At 39.8% G+C, this 16,970-nt stretch overlaps 2 protein-coding genes across 5 annotated transcripts in view; one reads left to right on the top strand and one right to left on the bottom strand.

Annotated features, from left to right (window-relative positions):
- The window catches only part of CFAP97 (cilia and flagella associated protein 97), a 47,110-nt gene extending 38,454 nt beyond the window's left edge, over positions 1-8,656 (top strand). For all 4 annotated transcript variants that reach the window (XM_024219239.2, XM_024219238.2, XM_024219240.2 and 1 more), the window contains 2 exons: positions 3,667-3,817; positions 6,760-8,656. In XM_024219239.2, the coding sequence (XP_024075007.1) occupies positions 3,667-3,817; positions 6,760-6,887 (279 nt within the window). In that variant the 3' untranslated portion in view covers positions 6,888-8,656. The remainder of the gene's footprint in view (positions 1-3,666; positions 3,818-6,759) is intronic.
- Positions 8,657-12,394: 3,738 nt separating this feature from the next.
- On the bottom strand, positions 12,395-16,489 carry SLC25A4 (solute carrier family 25 member 4). Its single transcript, XM_024219242.3, has 4 exons — positions 16,282-16,489; positions 13,931-14,417; positions 13,184-13,324; positions 12,395-12,869 (listed from the first exon to the last, which is right to left on the bottom strand). Exons 1-4 carry the CDS (start codon positions 16,390-16,392, stop codon positions 12,712-12,714), a joined length of 897 nt encoding a protein of 298 aa, XP_024075010.1. The 5' UTR covers positions 16,393-16,489; the 3' UTR covers positions 12,395-12,711.
- Between the last annotated feature and the right edge of the window lie 481 nt (positions 16,490-16,970).

Genomic DNA, 16,970 nt, shown 5'->3' with positions numbered 1-16,970 from the left:
CTTTTCCCTCACTAGGCGAGAACATCAGGCTCTTGGATTCAGGGCCATTACCAGGACAGGGCAGACGCCCAGGGCGCAAAGCTGTGGGGGTGGAAAAATGAGGCAGAGAAATGAAGGGGAGGGAAGCAGTAGGGGGCACAAATATGCTTGCTCATCCTGGGTGCTAAAATGCCATAGTTACAGCGCTGCTTGGATTGTTACACAGATATTAGCACTATTGCTTGTGCCGTGCAAATAGGTACAACATGAAGTAGGATAACTGTGATCATAGCAGGTACTTAGATTTTAGGCTCTTGGGGGAAGGACTGTCTTTTTGTTCTGTGTAGGTACAGTGCCTACCTAGCACAACGGGGTCTTTGGTCCAGGATGGGGGATTCTAGGTGCTACAGTAATAAAAATAATGATTATAGACTGGCTAGACTCACTGAAGCTAGAGAAGGTACTGTAAATAATGGTTCCTTTTGATATTCAAACTGTGTCCTTTTCGCTCATGCTGCTGTTTATCTTCTCAGCTTTCTTTCATTGAGCTGCCCGTGGCTCCTACTCACAAAATAATTAGCAAAGTTCCATTAAGTCTTTGTCATAGATGAAAGAACTTTGGAGCTTATCAGTTACTTACAACTAACTGACAAGTATAGAGCCAATTAATGCCACTTTAACAATGGAAAAAAATTAGAAATTAGTCCATGCAGAGGAACAAAAAGAAGCTGTCCTCAAATGCACCTTCTGTTCTTTCTCTGCTCTGCAAAGTAATAGTGTGGTTCTAATAAGAACGAAATTCGAGACGTCATAATATAAATACACTTGAACAGCTGTTGAGGCACAACAGTCAGCTGTTTGGAGTTCAATGGATGGTGAAACTGAAGCCTACAGAGATCCAAAGAGCAACATAAGACAAGGGAAAGTAGTAGCTTAACCTTTTCCTCTAAACTGAACTTTATGGAGCTAGATACTCAATTTTACTTGTGACTTCTCCCTTCCCCCTCTGGAATGGCTTTAGAAGAACATATACTGAATTTTTGAAAAAAGAAAGTACCCAGACTAGTTTTAGTGCTCACTTACTGTGGTGGAAGTTGAATGAATGCCATTCATTTTAAGCCACTAAGCAGCACCAATCTTTTATACTGCTTCTGTTTTGTTTCATTTTTCCAAATGTCAGTGATCCAGTGCTTGCTTCCGCTGTTTACAGTTTGTGCTTTAGAAATTCTTCAGAAATCTGTAGATCCTGTTCCTAAAGGGAAGAGTCTTACTCATCAGTGTAAGGCTTTGTGAACAGGAAGGTGCAGTAACGCTGGAAGATAACAAAACTTTCACTTGTTTTCTTCTCCTGTTTATGTTAAATCCAGTATCTGAAATCTACTTAATCTTGCATGGTGATGGGGGGAGAAAAAATTCCATTTTATAACCTTTTCCGATCTCCTGCTTCCTGGGCTGGCACAGGCTGGGGCAATAACAGATGTACTACATTAGCATTGTTCCTCAGAGATGAGGGGAAAACAGCATGGTGCCTTGATTTGCTGAGCACTGACCTAATTTTTTTTTTTTTTATTTTAAATTGATTTAGCTTTGTTTCTAAAGTCCATCTTGGCTAAAATGATGATAGCTGCAATACAAGTTCTTAAGAGTAAGGAGTGGTGTTGATGTATTTTAAAATATGAGGGATGTAATGGCCCCATGTTGTTATCTCAAATCCTAATCAGTGAAATCTCTTATACCAACAAAAGCTTATTTTATAGGGCTTGATCCTACAACCATTGACGTGAATGGTAAAACTCCCATTGACTTGAATGGTGTGGGATCAGAGCCATAGAGACTAAAGGGTGGGGAAGAAGTAAGAATAGTCATAGCATTATTCAGTGAACATTTTACGATATTGTGTTAAAGAAAATATTAATTTTAAAAATCAGGAGATATTTAATAATTGAAAGTAAACTCAACTTAAAATTACTGTTTGTTTAGTAAGGTGCTAGAAGGCTTACACTGTTGGTCATCAAATATAAGGTGTCTATTAGTTCTTCATTGATTCAGTAGGTCAGGACTGTCATTTTAAATGTTCAGGTAGGTTCATTTCCATATGCAGAAGACTGCTGTCCGGATTGCAAAACCCCAGATAATGCCTCTTGATGAAATTCTCAGCAGAGAGTAAGGACAGATGAAGGCTACCCTCTCATCTCTTACAGGAGGGTCCCTTATGGCAGGGTAGAACCTGCCACTACCACTTTAAAATCTGTATCTGATCTCTCAATAAATAAGGGTTAATATTTTCAATAATGTTCATCTGTCTTCATTTTAATTTTTTTGGAAAATAACATCTTTCTTACTTGTGAAAGATGCATGTTTTAAAATTGTTTGCTTTTTTTGCTCCCTGTCTGAACACATGCATAACAGCTTGAAATACATTTGATACATAAAAATGTAATGTTAAAAACAAACATATGTTTCCTTTAACTCTTGAGTAATGTGGGCATATCCGGTAGATAAACAGTCATTATGAAGTTTAAGGCATACTTGAAGTTACTGTGATGTTCCTGGTATGTAAATTGTACAAAGACCGTATACAATTATTGGAATGTAAATTCATACATGTTTGTCTTTTAACGGAAGAATATCAGTTCATTATATTAGCCTGCCTGTGTAGACTGTTTCATTAAATGTTTTGAGAATTTACAGTTTAAAGTTTCAGGATTAGTGAATGATCAATTTATAATTCCTGTCACAGGTCAAAAATTATGCAGCTGTGTAGGAGATGGCGATAAAATCATGTACAAAGTTGGATCTAACATTTAGAGACTAGTCTAACATTTCATGTTTTGCAACTGGCTTTAAGCAGTTGCTATTTCTAGCCAAAGTCCTTCCTTTGACTTTTGCTTACCTAGGTATTTCCATTTGATGATGAACAGACTGGCACGTGATGCAAACACATGACATACTACTAAGCCAAAACTACTTGTCCTTTCTCTCTTGTGCTCTCTCAATGCACATTTCCAGGTTCCCATATGCAAACTATAGTATGTTAATAGATTTATTGCACTTAAACTGACATAGCTGACATTCCGTGACTGCTTATGCCACTCACTGAAAACTAGTCTGAAACAATCACACTCTTTTTACCCTCTCCCCATGTAGTGATAGGTTTATTTAATTTTGTTTTTGAGAAACACAAAGTACAGTTAAATGGCTATGCAGACACACATTTTGTATATAGTGTGCAGTGAAAAACACAATTTAGGGACTTAAAATAAATGTAGTATTTGAGTTTAATACACCTCTACCCCGATATAACGTGACCCGGTATAACATGAATTCGGATATAACACGGTAAAGCAGTGCTCCGGGGGGGGGCAGGGCTGTGCACTCCGGTGGATCAAAGCAAGTTCGATATAACGCGGTTTCACCTATAACGCGGTAAGATTTTTTGGCTCCCAAGGACAGCGTTATATCGGGGTAGAGGTGTATATGCTTAACAAAAAGAGTGGGGGCGGGGGGGGAATGGACCCAAGGATGGAATAAGATTGAATCACTTCACTGGTAATTAACTTATTGAGTGTAGAGTTATAGATCACACTTCAGTTGTGGGGTGTTGTGATTTATACAAATATAAATTAATTTGTTTGTGAATATTTTCTTTATAGCTTCTTTAACCAAAACTGGCTTTTTTAAATTAAGGCTCTTCTAAAGAGACTGGAAGCTGTGAAACCAACAGTTGGTATGAAGCGTTCTGAACAGTTGATGGACTATCAGCGTCATATGGGTTATCTAAGTTCTTCACCATCCACAAGACGAGGAAAGTCTGCTCTAAGCCAGCTTAGCTCTTCAAGTAAGTGGACCTGGTATGGCATTTGTGTGCATTATATTTTATTTTTGCACTCAGAGCGATTTTTCTCCCTCCTGTTAGAATGGAAGAATATTCTGTAGTTTTCTTTAAGAACAATAAATCATTTTCTTCATATATAAAAATAAATGAACTATGCATTATCTGTATAATTACTCTTTACCATATCTAATTTCTAAGAACTCATCTTGTTAAACAATTCTGCATTAGCAAGATTATCTACAACATACAGTAGAATCTCAGAGTTATGAACACCAGAGTTATAAACTGACCAGTCAACCGTAGACCTCATTTGGAACCGGAAGTATGGAATCGGGCAGCAGCAGAGGGGAAAAAAAAAGGGCAAATACAGTACAATGCTATGTTAAACATATAAAGGGAAAGCAGCATTTTTCTTCTGCATAGTGAAGTTTCAAATCCGTATTAAGTCAATGGTCTGTTGTAAACTTTTCAAAGAACAACCATAACGTTTTGTTCAGAGTTATGAACATTTCAGAATTACAAACAACCTCCATTCCTGAGGTGTTTGTAACTCTGAGGTTCTACACTATTCTTGAATGGTTTGTCCAGACTACTTTTAAACTACTCAAACCATTTTAGGTTTGTTTTTAATTTCTTGTGAGGTCTGCAGCAAACATGGCAATGACATTTGTGACACTAAGAACCCCTGTATTCATACCCTGCACATGCTTGTAATAATCTTTGTACAAAATATGGCTTGTTGGGGTATAATTTGAAAACAAATAACTTACTGATCATTCATTCTTTTCTATGGTGTATGTATGGGATGGGTATCAGACATGCCAACTCTCACAAATTAATCGCAAGAGATGTGATTTCTAAGTAAAATTAAACCTGACTCATGATCTCACAATAGAACTCTCAAATGTCGGGTTTTTGGGGGGGTTTCAGCCAGAGCTGGGAAGAAGGGGGGGCGGGGGGAAACCTGACATTTGAGAGTTCTAGCTCAAGATCATGAATCAGCCTTAATAATTTTACTTAGAAATCGCTGCCAGCCCGCCCTGGGCAGCCGGAACTCCCACTGTCAGCCCACCCCAGGGCTAATAGTGGGAGCCCCTCCTCCCAGGACTCCTGCAAGGAGAGGCTCCTGCTGTCAGCCAGATGTGTGACCTGAGAGCACTTTAAAGGCTCAGAAACCAAAAGGGAAATAAAGAGAACCCACATTTCATTGGCTTAAAAATCATGATTTTTTTTAATCTCATGATTTTGGGGGCGGGGTCTGACGCATGATTTTCTAGTGGTGAGGGTTGGCAACACTGCTGGATTTATGACTAAAGTGTGTTTAAATGAGGCAGTTCAGGGAAATTGTAAACAGGTCTGCCCAGGTCTTGAATACAAATGAAGAAGAGTTGACCAGAGACAGTGGGATTAAACAACCATCAAAGCTCACAGGTGGTTGGGGGTCAGCATGTCCTTTCCAGATTAGTTGTCAGGCAAACACAATGGAGGCACATTTGCATACCAGATAAACAAAGCTATCAAGCTAACAAGTGGGGGAAAGAGACAGCATAGCTTCACCCCCAGCAGGGAAGAGGAACTTTATTTGAGCTATGAAGAGAGAGGGGGGCTGAATCTCAAGTAATAAGCAATTGAACTAACTGATTGCATACAATATTACTGTATTATACAAGTGTATAGAGCAAGGTCTTTTCTTGAAAACTAATTACACGTGATTTAATATAATTGTGAAAGGTATGTATTAACACTGTGTAAGGAATTATGGGTACTCATTGATATTAGGTGGTATAGTCTGCCCAGACAGGAGGAAATGTCAGCTATATTTATTTCTTATGTAAATTAAGCATGGTGGAATCAGAAACAATGGAAGGTCCATTTTCATTGAAATCATACAAGGAAATGGGAAGCCCACAGGAAAGGACGAATCCTACGAGGTTATCCTGCCTCTTGAAATAGTCATTGCTTATATCTTTCAAAATTCAAAGACAGAAACCATCTTTGGCATCCATCACTAAACAAACACAAGGGAACAGAGCTCTTGTGAGCTGAGAAAGATGGGTCCTTCAACCGAGAAGGAGTTGAAGTCTCTGGAAACTGAATATAGGTGAGCAACCTGCTTTGGCAAAGATCTTTCACCTAAGACAACAAGGGAAGCCAGCACCTTGTACTCTTATGGAAAGTTCTGACTGAGGGAAAGTCAGCCATGGGTGGGAAAAAGAATGACTGATGAGAGAAGCCATCTTGAACAAAGCCTGTATCTTGCCAGATTAAGTTTTAGACAGTTAGAAGTGTGTTTTTTGTTTTGTTTTACTTGTAACTCTTTCTATCTTCATTCCTTTTACTTGAACTCACTTAATCCTATGTATATTTTGTTAATAAATTTATTTCATTTTTACCATAAACCAGCACAGTGCTGTGTTTAAAGGAAGGGGTGTATTTGGCCCTAGTTATGTTAATAAGATGTGATGTAGTTTTGTCTCTCTTTACAAGAGCAACGAACCTTATTATTTCTCTGAGTTGTCCAGGCAAGGACAATTTGGGGAAATTTGGGACTGGAAGTACATTGGGGTCATATTCTTGTTGGTTGTAACCAAGTCTGGTGGAAGCCAGAGGGGGGCTGTAGAGAGGCTGCTGAGGTCAGAGCTGCTGAACCAGGGCTGTATAGCACACAGACACTTAGGGTGTGACCTGCGTGCTAGTAGGCTGATTGTGAGCAGCCCAGGTTTGGAGCTACAGCAGTAAAGCATTTTGAGGCACCCAGGTTTACAGAGCAGGCAGTGACACATCCCCTCATATGTCTGGATTGGCCCCCAAACCCTAGAAAAACCATAACAGTTCTTTGGGGTAGTATGGGGGGGAAAGGAAGCAATAGGGCCTCCTACCGTATCCAGGCATCCAAGATAACAAGATCATTTGTTGATATATGTTCTCCTTATATTCTCTAATAGGAGGAGCTTCAAGAGCATCTAGTGCATCCAGTACAGTCAGTCATAGGACTGAGAGACCAGTTTCTGATGCATCTAGTGGGGCGTTACGGAGACCTAAGCCCACTAATGTTCGTGCTGCTTGGTTATAAATTATTTGTACTTTGCCCAGAGTTCTTACTTGATCGCCAGACTTATATTTCTATTGCTTTTGTAGATTATCTCTGTGCAAGAATATTGTCATCATTGTTTGCTGATTAAAGTGCACTGCAGTGTGGTGTAATTTCTTGTAAATTGGTTTTAAATGGACAATTTCACTTTAATCAGTGTTTCCTGAGAGAGGATGTATTTATAAAAGAGAGAGGTGAAAATGGAATTTGCGAATTATTTTTATTTGCAAAGCACAAATGAAGTTCACACTTGTGAAGGATGGAATTGCTGCGCTTTGGTTCCAAGATGTAAAAATTAATGTTTTTAATTAATTTTTTTAATTTGCAATAAACTTTCAAGCATGTGTTTAGTTTGTAAATGGTCCTAATTTTTCATCCTTGTTTGGTCTTCAGAACTTCTAGGTCATGCAATAATGGCTCAAATGGTTTTCTTTTTATTACAGTTTGTGGGAATGTTTTTGATAAAAAGTAGATCTATATGTTTTATTTCTTATGATGCAGGAAGAGGGTATAGAAATATCTGAATGTTGTGCAGAATAGTGGAGGAAATCTGCCTTGTAGCAGCAACAAAGCCATTCTGGTTGCGCAGCAATAGCACTTTCTTTCATGTGAGTGAGCTAAAATGTTGAGGATGCAGGAAGTGTCTTGTTCTGCAACTATTGCAGATCATTCTAGCTGAATAAAGAAGTGGTGTTCATTCTGGGTCAGAGGTGATGTCTTTTCCAGACTTATGGACCTACACACAAGGAAAAAAGAACCTGCTGTACTGGGTAGAAATGTTTGTTGGATAGGAGAATAAATGTGAAGTGAAATTCTAATGTGAAGTCCAATAAAAACAGAAAATTCAACTATTCCCCAAACTGGGTTAATAGCCATTGCCTTTAGTGATGGCACTACTTGCAGACCTCTGCCCTGGCTTACTAGTGGGAACAGATATGGAGCTGTGGGAAACAAATTTAGTAGTACAACATCCAAGTTTTGAGAGATACTATCAACCAGAATTAGAAAAGAGGACAAAGTAGAATATAAGGATAAATCCAAAGTTTTGCATCTTTAACTTATATTTTTAATGTTTATGTTTTATACTAGATCTCTTAAGTAGTTTCAGACCAACCTTAGCAACAGTTTCCCATTACATAATAAATGTAAGATTTTATGGAAGTGGTAATGGAAGGCAGTATGTGATGTAGTTTATTTCCATATCTAAACTGCAACAGGCAATTTGGTCACTGGCCGCAGGATTTTCTTTCATAAAGAGCATGAATTATGATCTGCTATCCATAGTTATTACTGTACTTTTGCTTGTTGTCCTGACTCCCTTATGGCAGAACTATTGGGAGGTCTTTCTATTTAACAAAGATTTTTTCTTTGTTTAATAGTATCGAGACCTAGACCTACAAAAGTCAGATCCATTTTCTCTCTCCATGTTTAGCACAATGGCATACGTTTTTGAATATTTAATATTGTGATACACTTGGCATACAGGATCATCTAGTTTCTTTGGTCCTCTCTGATAACTTGACAGAACTGTATGGGTTAAAGAAGCTTTACCTCTGAACCTGCTGACTTTTGTGGATTAAATTTTTATATGCTTGACAATGTTTTAACAGTTTTTAACTTTAAACAGTAGTATGGAAAAAAGCTATAATTGAAATGTATTGTTCTTTCATTGTGACTGTAATGTGTTCTTTGAATAGTACTGCTGTAATTATTTGTATAACTGTGCTGATTAAAATTATTCACCATTTAAATTCTTTGTTTTTGAATGACACACAAATAAACTATAATATCAAGGGTACACTAGGCACTTTTGAGTGTTCCTATAGCAATTCTTTTCTCTGAAGAAACTAACAAAATGGGCTTAGTTTTAATCATCCCAGCTGCTTAGATTGAATTTGGTATGGGGAATTTGTCAGTTTTGTATGTCACTCCTTTTGTAAATTGTAAGAAGTAAAATATTTAACATGAATTATATGTATGTTCATCATTGCATAAGCTTCTTGGAGCATTTTGTTAATTTATTATCCAGCAACTGTAAAGGACACTGAGAGAAATTGGCTGTTTATCAGTTTAGCTAGTGAAACAGGAGTGCAAAAATGCATCAAATGTGAGCTTTGTGATTCTTTCTTTCTTTTTCACTCATGGATGATTATTTTTAAAACCAGGTTTATTGGCAAGTCCTGGGTAATAATCTGTCAGGCAGTTTAAATGTAATTCTTTTTTTATCCTAAAGGGAATCTTTCCTCATGATGGCCACCTTCTCAGTAGTACCTCTCCATATAACTTCCCTTCATTCATTGATGAAGGAAACCATATGTTCTGCTTAAACTTCTCTGAGATTGTTACGGATTTTTTTTTTTTTAAACTTGAAATCTTCAGTTATGACATCTGTTGTCCTGGGTCATTGGTTGAAAATCCTTTTGCCTTGGGATATTTATAGTAATAGTCCCACTTCAAACTTTCACCTCATTTTCAGTGTTCTTTACTAGATAGTCTTTCACTTTATCTCCTCAGAAGATCTTCCACATTTTCCTTTTGGAACAAGGCTGTTTTTTCTCTCAAAAGCTGATTCTTTCCCCATTCCTTTTAATAATGTGAGAAACCACTTGCCAAACATTTCCTGTCTCCTTGTTCTCAAATTATGAATTAAAGGTAAAGTGCCTGAGACAGGTGCTTCTCTCCCACTACCATTTTGTTTATATATAGCATAAAGGTAAGTACTGTAATTTTTCTGCAGGAGTGTGGAGTATCTGAAACTTGAATTGTATGCACAGTGCATTTTTATTCAACAGAAGCCAAAACAACATTTTTTTGTTTGATGCTTATGCAGAACTCTCAGCACCTCCCAAAATTATGAATATGCTGCTTGAAGTCTGAATATTTTCAAGACAGTATCTTCAGTCTTTCCTGTTAATACTCTCCAGCAAAAACTGAAGACCTTTTATCTGACCCTTGGGGAAACAAGTGCTGCTTATAAACTGTAGTGTCAAGCAAATTAAAATGCACAAATACATGAAAGTTGCTCTCTGCTTCCAGACTTATTTGAGAATGTCAATCTCAACTTTCATTTTGAATAAAATGCCTTCATTTCTAGTTTAAAACTTGAAAATATGACAAGTGTAACCAAAACTGAGATGGTTATCTGCAGCCAGTCTCCAGCAGAGGGGGGATTAGCAAACACTAGAGCAGAGGCAGAAGCCCCCTTGTTGACACGAGCCATAGTGGATCAGGTCTTCATTGCTCTGGACACAAGATGGGGAAGAGGGGGACTGGTGGTCCAGGGGTGTTTGGATGCTTAAGTGGGTGCTGTAGGATTGGCTTACCCTTAGTGGGGTGCAGACATCCCTCTGTTCTGTTTCTCCCCACTGGCTTTTTAGGTCCAGAGGCAAGATTTGAGAAAAGTAGTGATGGTAGTCTAAGCATCACCCACTTGTGCAACTAGCATGAAATGGCAGGATCTATAAGGTGTAACCATCAGCAGAGTTATGGCAAGAGTGAAGTGCAGGTCCAGTCTTTCCTAATATTGGCCTGTGGGAACCAGACTCAAAGCTGTGCTTCATTTTAAAGAAGTTTAAAAAGCTGAAGTGCAGCTCTGAAATAAGTTTTAATGCCCACAGTTCCTAATTAAGAATAAATCTCAGCAAGGGACAAAGACATTTTGTTTTGAAATCAAGGGAGATTCTTCAGAAATTAGAAAAAAAAAAAAGCATCAGTCCTATTTTTCAGCAGAAAAATAGCAAAATCTTGAACTTGTAGGGCACACTTAAGAATATGCTAAGCCTTGAGTGTATTAGTTCCAAGAGCATGGTGAGCATTTTCAAGCAAGCATCATAGCAACAGCTGATAGCACTTGCTGTCTACGGAAGTTGTGTTATTTATAAACTAAAGTGATTTCTAACTCCTTCAGAGTGACCAAAACCTGTGGGTGATCAGTCATAAAATACACCAAATGGCCAAAAGTTTGTTGAACATTAAATGTCAAAGAGTAATCCTTAACAGTTGAGGAATTTGATGAGTAAATATACAGGACAGTTCAGTACAGATGCAGTTGGTGATTGACTGAAAATAGGAAAAGCATTTCTCATTAGGGTTCATGGAGGCAGAAGAGTAAGGTGACTTACTCAAGGTCACACAATGAGAGCACTACTATACTTTGGGCATTTCCCTCCTAAATGTAAACTGCAGCTTCCCTAAGATTAATTAGCTCTGTACTAAACAAACCTACCTAATATCCACTGTGTGTGTGTGTGCACGCGCACACACACACACACACACACACACACACACACACACACACACACCCTCATTACAAAAAGGTATCCATGTTATAGCTTTGTAGCATAGCAAGTTCTAGCAGACTTTTTTGCATTTAATTTCACACAAAAAGGTGCACTGAACATTGTATTTAGCATCCCAATTTTAAGATGTGAAAAAGTACAAATCAAGTATGCCAGTCTTTTTGCCTCACGTGGCAATTAAAAAAAGCCCTCTGTCTGGAAAGTCTAATCCTGATCTTGCTAGGTGGCTATATCAGACAGTGCATTTGGATCACTAGAATATGCATGAGGTACACAGTCTTAAATTATTAGTCCTTGCCCAGGCACTTATTTTCAAATGCAGAACACAGCTTATTCTCATTGAGCATTATCTATATACCATATCTGCAGTTTCAATTCAGCACATACAAATTCTAAGATTCTTAACTCAAATTTCTCCACCATCTCCCCTCCCCTGCAAAAGTGTTACAATTAGTTGAGAATAATCCTGAGAGAATTGCGTTTCAGGGTAAATTTTCAGGAAAATTATAAGCTACTGAAACTAGTGACTTAAATTGTCACTATCTCCACAATTACTACAGCACTACTAGCAAGGTGTTTTAGGGTTACAATCATACCAATGCTTCATCCTAAAACAGGTTTTTTACTATTAATAATAATGGGTATGGATATTAGTATCTGAAGTGTACTTGTGTACTAAAATACAGTACATGCATACTGTACATGCAGAACACTTATTGCAAGCATGGATCATTTGAAAAATGGATCAGTACTGGAAACCAAACAGGAGAAAAAGTAACAATATGATCAGTACACAAATTTTTTTCTGTTTTGGTTCAATTGAACATTAAGTATAATCCAACAGACAACTAATAATGTTGCTTTTTGTAAAGACATGTATGGCACTTAATCTTGAACAGAGAATTTCAGTCTTTCAAAGTTTGTTGGAATTTAGGACTTCATTTACCTTAAGGGAGGGCTTATTCAGGGAGACAGCAGTGGTTGAGAACCTATAGCCTGGTGCTTACAGATAGTATCCAAGTATATCTGTAAACATGCTTTTTTCACTTTAATATCAGATTTTTAAGAAGTCCAGCCTAATAGGAGAAGCATGCTCTTCAACCATGTGTTTTGAATGCCCTGATGCTGTTGGGTAGTTAGAGACATTCACTTTAATACAAATAAGTACTTGATCTTGACTTGGTTTCTTTAAAATCTAATAATGTGAACTCTTTTAATAGCTAGCATGTAAGCCACCAAATCAAGAAATGCATTCTAGTCATAGGAATAAGTACATTAGTGATCTTGTGCAGATATTTAATATATAAACAGGTTCCAATATAAGTATCTGAGGACTTTTCATTCAAAATTTAACTATGATCCAATGGACAACCATTAAACAATTATGCATCCTTCTCTGAACTGGATTTGCCCCATGACAGCCATCTCAATTTCCCTAGGAAATATTTTGTTGTCCATTAAACCACAAGTAGTATATTACACAACTGAACAGAATAGTTTTATTTACTTTAGACAAATTTCTTGATTTCATCATACAATACTAATACGAAAGCACCGCCCATGCCTCTCAACACATTGGACCAGGCGCCTTTGAAGAAAGCTTTGCCTCCTTCATCTTTAGCTATCTTCTTCCAACAATCAATTGTGCCCTTGTACATAATATCAGCTGTGGAGACAAGAAGGTACACCTGAGAAACTCTTGAATCATACAGGCAGTTCAATTAATCAGAAGTGTGCTCCCTAGAGGATTTTAAATTAATACAAATATATTTACAACAAAAAACACAGCTCTAGCAAAGTACTTCACAACAATCTGAAAGACCAATCAAATATAGTGAGGACCAATTTATTCCTATGTATTATTTTAGTAGAAAGGCCATAGATTTTCTGTAGAATATATAATGCCTTAAATTTCAGCCATGTCCTGCTGGGGAGATAATCTCTGCAGCTAGGCCACTGCAGGTGAAGACTTGTTCTTACCTCCCTTTCGGCCAGACTGCATCATCATCCTACGTCGGACTGTGTCAAAAGGGTAGGACGCCAGCCCCGCTACAGCGGTGACCGACTGGGCAATCATCCAACTCACTACGATGTGCACGTTCTTGGGATCAGGCATCATACCTGTCATCAAGAGTAAATCAACAATGTCAGTACAAAGGGGTGGAGAGAGGAAGAGAGAGAGAATCATTCCTACCCCAGACTCCATTCATTCACAGAGCCTGATCAATGGTAAGTCGAGGGGACTTTTCCCCACAGCCAATTCCTTCAGCCACATCTTGCTCAGCATCATCCAGTCTTCACTCAGTCCAGCCATTTAAAAGTCAATCAAGAATTGATTTTTAGAACATTTAACCTTGACCATAACAGCTTCCTTGCAGAACTGCACTACAGTAGCAGGATTTAAACTTCTTATAACCTAATTCAATAACAAAACACACAAAAATGACCACGCTGGAAAGAGAGTGAAGTTACAAACAGTTTTAGGAGGCTCTTGAGTTTGCAAAAACAAGAAACAAAAGCCTGACATGAGGGAATCAACCAAAACGGACAGGATGGCATTTCAAAAGTGTGCTGTAATATTTATAATTCATTATATAAATTTAAACAAAGCTGCAGTTTAACTAAGTCCTGAAAGCCAATGCCCAAGGCAGGGTGCACTGGAGCAGGCCATCCTTATATTTGTTGGATTCTCTCTCAGTAATCACAGCTCCCTCCTCCTCCACTTACCCTTGGCTGTGTCATAAACCCCAAAATAGGCTGCTCTATAGATAATGATGCCCTGGACTGACACGTTGAATCCTTGGTAGAGCCCTCTGAGGCCATCAGATTTGAAGATCTTGCCAATGCAGTTGCCCAGCCCTGTGAACTGCCTCTCACTCATCCCTTTGCCCACGTCGGCAGCCAGCCTGGTTCTGGCAAAATCCAGAGGGTAAACGAAGCAGAGGGAGGTGGCTCCCGCAGCACCTCCAGAGGCCAGGTTCCCTGCGAAGTAGCGCCAAAACTGCTTGTGCCTGTCCACTCCCCCCAAGAAGATCTGCTTGTACTTGTCCTTAAAAGCAAAGTTGAGGGCCTGCGTGGGGAAGTAACGGATGACATTGGCCAGGTTGCCTCTCCAGAAGGAAATGATGCCCTGTTCCTTGGGTATCCTCACCACGCAGTCCATGATTCCCTTGTACTGCTTGTCAACTGTGATCTGTTGGCTGGCATGCTGTACCTGTTAAGTGAGAGAGAGAAGGGCACAGAGACGAGATTGCAACAGTTACATTGGACAATGTATCAAACAAACCCCAATTTGTCAAAGTGAAGAAACGGAATAAAATAAGACAGTAAATATCATAATGCCACTAATATAAACCCATGGTACACCAACACCTTGAATACCACATGCAGTTCTGGGTAGTCCATCTCAAAAAAGATAAGATTAGAATTGCAAAAGGTACAGAGAAGTGCAACAAAAATTATTAGGGGTATGGAACAGCTGCCATATGAGGAGAAATTAGAGAGACTGGGACTGTTCAGCTTGGTAAAGGGGGGATATGGTAGAGATCTATAAAATCATGAATGGCGTGGAGAAAGCGAACAAGGAAGTGTTATTTACCCCTTTGCATAACACTAGTACCAGGGGTCACCCAATAAATTGACTAGGCAGCAGGTTTTTAAAAAAGCATAAGGAAGAACTTCTTCATACAACACAGGCTACCTGTGGAACTCTTGGCCTTCACAACACCCCTGTAGCAACAAGTATAACTAGGTTCAAAAAAGAACTAAAGTTCATGGAGGATATGTCCATCAATGGCTATTAGCCAAGATGTTTAGGGACATAACCCCATGGTCTGGGTGTCCCTAGCCTCTGACTGCCAGAAGCTGGGACTGGATAACAGGGGATGGATCACTCAATAATTGCCCTGTTCTGTTCATTCCCTCTCAGGCATCTGGCATCAGCCACTGTTGGAAGACAGGATACTGAGCTAACTGGACTATTGGTCTGATCCAGTAGGGACATTCTTATGTTCTTAGAAAATTCTGCTTCTCACCAGGAGATCTATCATCTTTCATCTACTCTGGAAGATTACATGGAGCCTTTTTTCATAACCTTACCATTCAACATAATTGCATAAAACAGGTACAGGCTATCTTAATCCAGTTTCTTTAAGACCATTACATTATTAGGTCAAAGGGAAACTGCCTACAGGAGGAGACACTGCAGGGCATTTGCAGGAGGATCCTGAAACTTTAACAGAAAGACATCTTCCAGAAAGCTTATCCAATTGCACAGAAGTGTGTTAGTCTCATACAAGTGTACAACCTTGCTTTAGCGTTTCACATTTCCATTTTACTTAGCAAGTCAGATAGTAAGTGCACTCTTAGCATATTTGGGTCCCCGGTCTTATCGTCCGGCCAACAAGCCCCTGAAAACGATGTTGACCATTGAAGCTTAATTTGTAATGAATGAGGTGCCGGAGCTAAAGCAAAAATTTTTTTTTTACACTTTCATAACGGAGCGGGCAAGCCCAGAGCTGCTGGGGATATGAACTTCCAAGCCCTGGCATAAATTAAGCACGGATTTGAGGCCATTTCCGCCCCCCGCGCTCAGTGTCCCCATGTATCCCGGCTATAAACAGAGCCAGGGGAAAGAAGCGGTGCTGCTCTTGCGTAACCAGAGTTCCCGAAGCCAGTTGCCATATTTAGGCACTTCAAGCTTCTGCCCATATGACACTAGGATTCCTGCATCGCTTCCAAGTCAAACTTCACACTCCTACCCCCCAGGGAAGGAAGACTCCTTGCAAGCGCCCAGGGCAATACACAGCATCCTTTTGTAGATTACCACCCCGTGCACTGAACCTCATCATGCCCTCAGCCCCTTTAGATTTGCTCTCTGGACAATCACGAGCCGAGACTGATAAGAGGCAACCTGTTGCTAAATTTCCACTCACACATTCGCTAGCAGCGTTTAGAGTTACATGGTGCCTTTAAAGCAAAGAGAGCCATGCACGCTAGCGACAAGCAAAGTCAATCGGGCCGTTTGCTCTACCAAAGTCCATAGACCGGGGCTTGAACGAAATCGTCCACCTCCTTACCTGCAGCAGCAATTTAACTCTTTCTATGGGAGCGACAGCTGTCTTGGAAATAGCAGCAGCAACCCCGCCAGCCAGGAAGTCCTTAAGGAAGCTGATCGCTTGGTTACTCATGTTGGAACTCGCTCAGACAAACTCCAAAGAGCCCCCTTGCACAAGCAGATGCTGCCGCGCACCTCCCCACCCAGCTGCCCCCGACCAGCCTCTTGCACCGCGCTCCAAATGAAGAAGCGCGTCTCTCCTACTTATATCCCCTCTGCTTCTCGCGATAAGAGGAGGGTCCCCCCGGGCACACACATTGGCTAGGAACCCCCCCAGTCATCAGAGGGCACAGGGGCAAAGCCGCCATGCTGTTCCAGAGAGGCCGCCGGGGCGGGGCGGCTGCCCCGTGCTAGGGACGTTTAAAGGGCAAATTAAAGTTATCTGCTCTCTGCTGGAGAACGCTATGTCAGAGCATGTGCCTGCTGTATTAATAGCACCGCGGAGACGCAGGATGGGACTGGAGGGGGGCTGCAAAAATACTTCGGAGGGTGTTAACCATTTGCGTTCACATCCAGTGCTGCCCACGGAGAATAACGGACAGATCAAGGGAAGTTTGGGAGTCCGATAAAAACTTATCATAAACCAGCACATGTATTTTAACGGCTGTTATTGTCTGTATTGAGGCACACATACACACTGCATCTGATTTA

The sequence above is a fragment of the Terrapene carolina genome, unplaced genomic scaffold (genome assembly GCF_002925995.2).
Source record: "Terrapene carolina triunguis isolate 2854851 unplaced genomic scaffold, T_m_triunguis-2.0 Scaffold66, whole genome shotgun sequence".
NCBI lineage: Eukaryota > Metazoa > Chordata > Testudines > Emydidae > Terrapene > Terrapene triunguis.
The sequence above is the reverse complement of the archived record's forward strand: the minus strand, read 5'-3'. Positions and strand labels throughout refer to the sequence as shown.